The following is a 2,245-nucleotide window of genomic DNA, read 5'->3' as shown; positions in this document are numbered from 1 at the left end:
GTATTCTACTTTTTTATTATTATTTCAGTAAAAAAAATATTCATGTTACAAGGGTGATAGGCAGGTGATAATATGAAATTGAGGTTAGTCTTTGTTTAGTGTATTTGATGACAATAGGGGTAAAGATGAAGTCCGTTCGGGTCAGTAAATACCACGAGCATAGGATTATGAAATTTCGAAAGGACGTGACAGTATTTCTTTATAAAGTGTTTAATCTTATCTTAAGGAATAGAAGGATTTTTTTAAAGTAGCCGAGGTATGAATGACAAGGTAAAAGAAAGAACAGCTAGTGTAATGAAGTATTTCCAGTACTGAAAAGAAATGCAGTATGATGTGAAATGAAGGATATGGGTCATAGAAAATGTTTCAGGGAATCTTTATAGATATTAGTATGTAGTGAATTGCTGTTATTCATGCCAGGAATTTTACATACGAAAGAAATATTTTACAGTATACAAACGGATTTCTGCCGTTGACAGAATTTTGTTATCGCGAAATTCGAGTATTGAAATAAAGCTGTTTTGTTTCCATTTTGATAACCGAGAGTTGTATATGTTGCCCAGATATGTCCTGTTTTATTTGTTATATTTCTTGATTAACATTTGAAGATGGGTTTATGCTTGATGTGGTTTACTTGTGTTCCGTTTGAGTTCAATGCCATGTTAATGAAGCACGTGTTTTTATTTCAGAAAATAAGTATGCCTCCAAAAAAACAGATTATTGATAACTGCTTCATTCTGACATTTATAACAACAGCCTAAGAAATCTTATCAGATTTTGTAATTCCCAACTGTTTTCGGAAATACAAAACTGGTCTTTTATTTTGAACTATTGTACAATATTAATACTACCCTGACTTTTTACTAATATGTTCAGTTATGTTGAACCTTTATTCTGACGGGTTCTTATTAACATAGTGTAATGTGTTAATTATTGACAATTATTAATCTTCATAAGCCTCTCCCTTTTTTCTCTAGTCAAGAAAGTAATCACCTCATGACTCTTATATTTAGTTGCAATCGGCATGTCGCATGCAATAGAGATTGATTGCCAGATTTGGAGAAATAGATCTCCCATGAATTGCTCTTTGCTAAAGTCGCATTTTGCATGTGTTTACAGTTATTATTTTTGCAACTACTTGTTGTCCTCTAGAGAGTGAAATGGTTGTGTGAGTAGCTCTATTAATATGCCATTTTTTCCATTCCATATTCCTCTTCCTCTCTTCCTTCAGGTGATGTTATCGAAGGTAATTCCCGCGATGCATGTTTCAGTTCCATTAGTAGTTTTAGCATTGCTTCATAGATTTATGATATTGTCTGCTATTGATTATTTTTATATGAGTATAGGAATTGCTTTTCTGAGGCAACGGAGGTGTGTAAAAAGAAAAGAATTAGTGACTGCAAGTATTAAAATGCTTTGCCTTATTGCTAGTAAAGCAAGCATTTCAGGATGATTCTATTGTAACTAAGCAGTGAACCGAAGTCCAACTAGAGAAGAATTTTCATTTGGAATTCAAGTCACCATTGCCTCAGCCCCTGATAGAAGGGATAACCGCACTAACCCGAGGCACAGCCAAATTCCGTTCCCCATGCCCGCCCATTCCACTCGTTGATTGGTCGAGCATGAGCATCGTGCAAATTGGAATTTATTTCAGCTGCTCATTTGGCAGAACTGGTGTAGAGCTTGCAAGTAATCGAGATATGTATGCCATGTTTTATCGCTGAAAGTGATGTACACATGAGTGTGTACATGATTTCAGTGGTTTCGCGCGGTTTTAAGATCTGGCTGTGCCACGCCTTGGTTTAGAAATGAACTGGTGTTTTTTACTAGGTTCAGTTTTTTTTTTATTAAGTATAGTACTAAGCATTGGAATATGATGTTTTGAAAGTAGAAAAGACAATTTCATTTCGTAGATAATAGTTTTTTTTATAAATCAGGCGAAGGATTCATATCTGCTTCAAACTGGGAAAATAGCTTCTAATTTCTTAAATTGCGTATCTCTGCAGATCGACTTTCTGGTCTTCTTGTGCCAAGTGGAAGAAACAAGCGCAGTGCTCCATCGAGGTGAGTTTTCTGATCGTCAGCGTAATGATGGTTTTGATGATGACGTTATTATTTCCTTTGCGTATAGTCTTATTTTTTTAAGTCATGCTGTTAGCTGAGAAGGATTGGTTAAGTGGTAGTGGAAGGAAGAAATCCCTTCGAAGGAAGCCATATCCACAGCTCGGATGATGATCGTCAATCC

The 2,245-nt window shown here is 35.4% G+C and overlaps 1 protein-coding gene across 1 annotated transcript in view; it reads left to right on the top strand.

Annotated features, from left to right (window-relative positions):
• LOC119586243 overlaps positions 1-2,245 on the top strand; it is a gene marked incomplete in the record, with an annotated part of 139,392 nt that overhangs the window by 124,055 nt on the left and 13,092 nt on the right. The window contains 1 exon segment of the mRNA XM_037934947.1: positions 2,007-2,064. Within this exon segment, the coding sequence (XP_037790875.1) occupies positions 2,007-2,064 (58 nt within the window).

Source organism: Penaeus monodon, chromosome 21, assembly GCF_015228065.2.
Source record: "Penaeus monodon isolate SGIC_2016 chromosome 21, NSTDA_Pmon_1, whole genome shotgun sequence".
NCBI classification, from domain to species: Eukaryota; Metazoa; Arthropoda; class Malacostraca; order Decapoda; family Penaeidae; genus Penaeus; species Penaeus monodon.
This window is presented reverse-complemented; position numbering and strand designations above follow the sequence as displayed.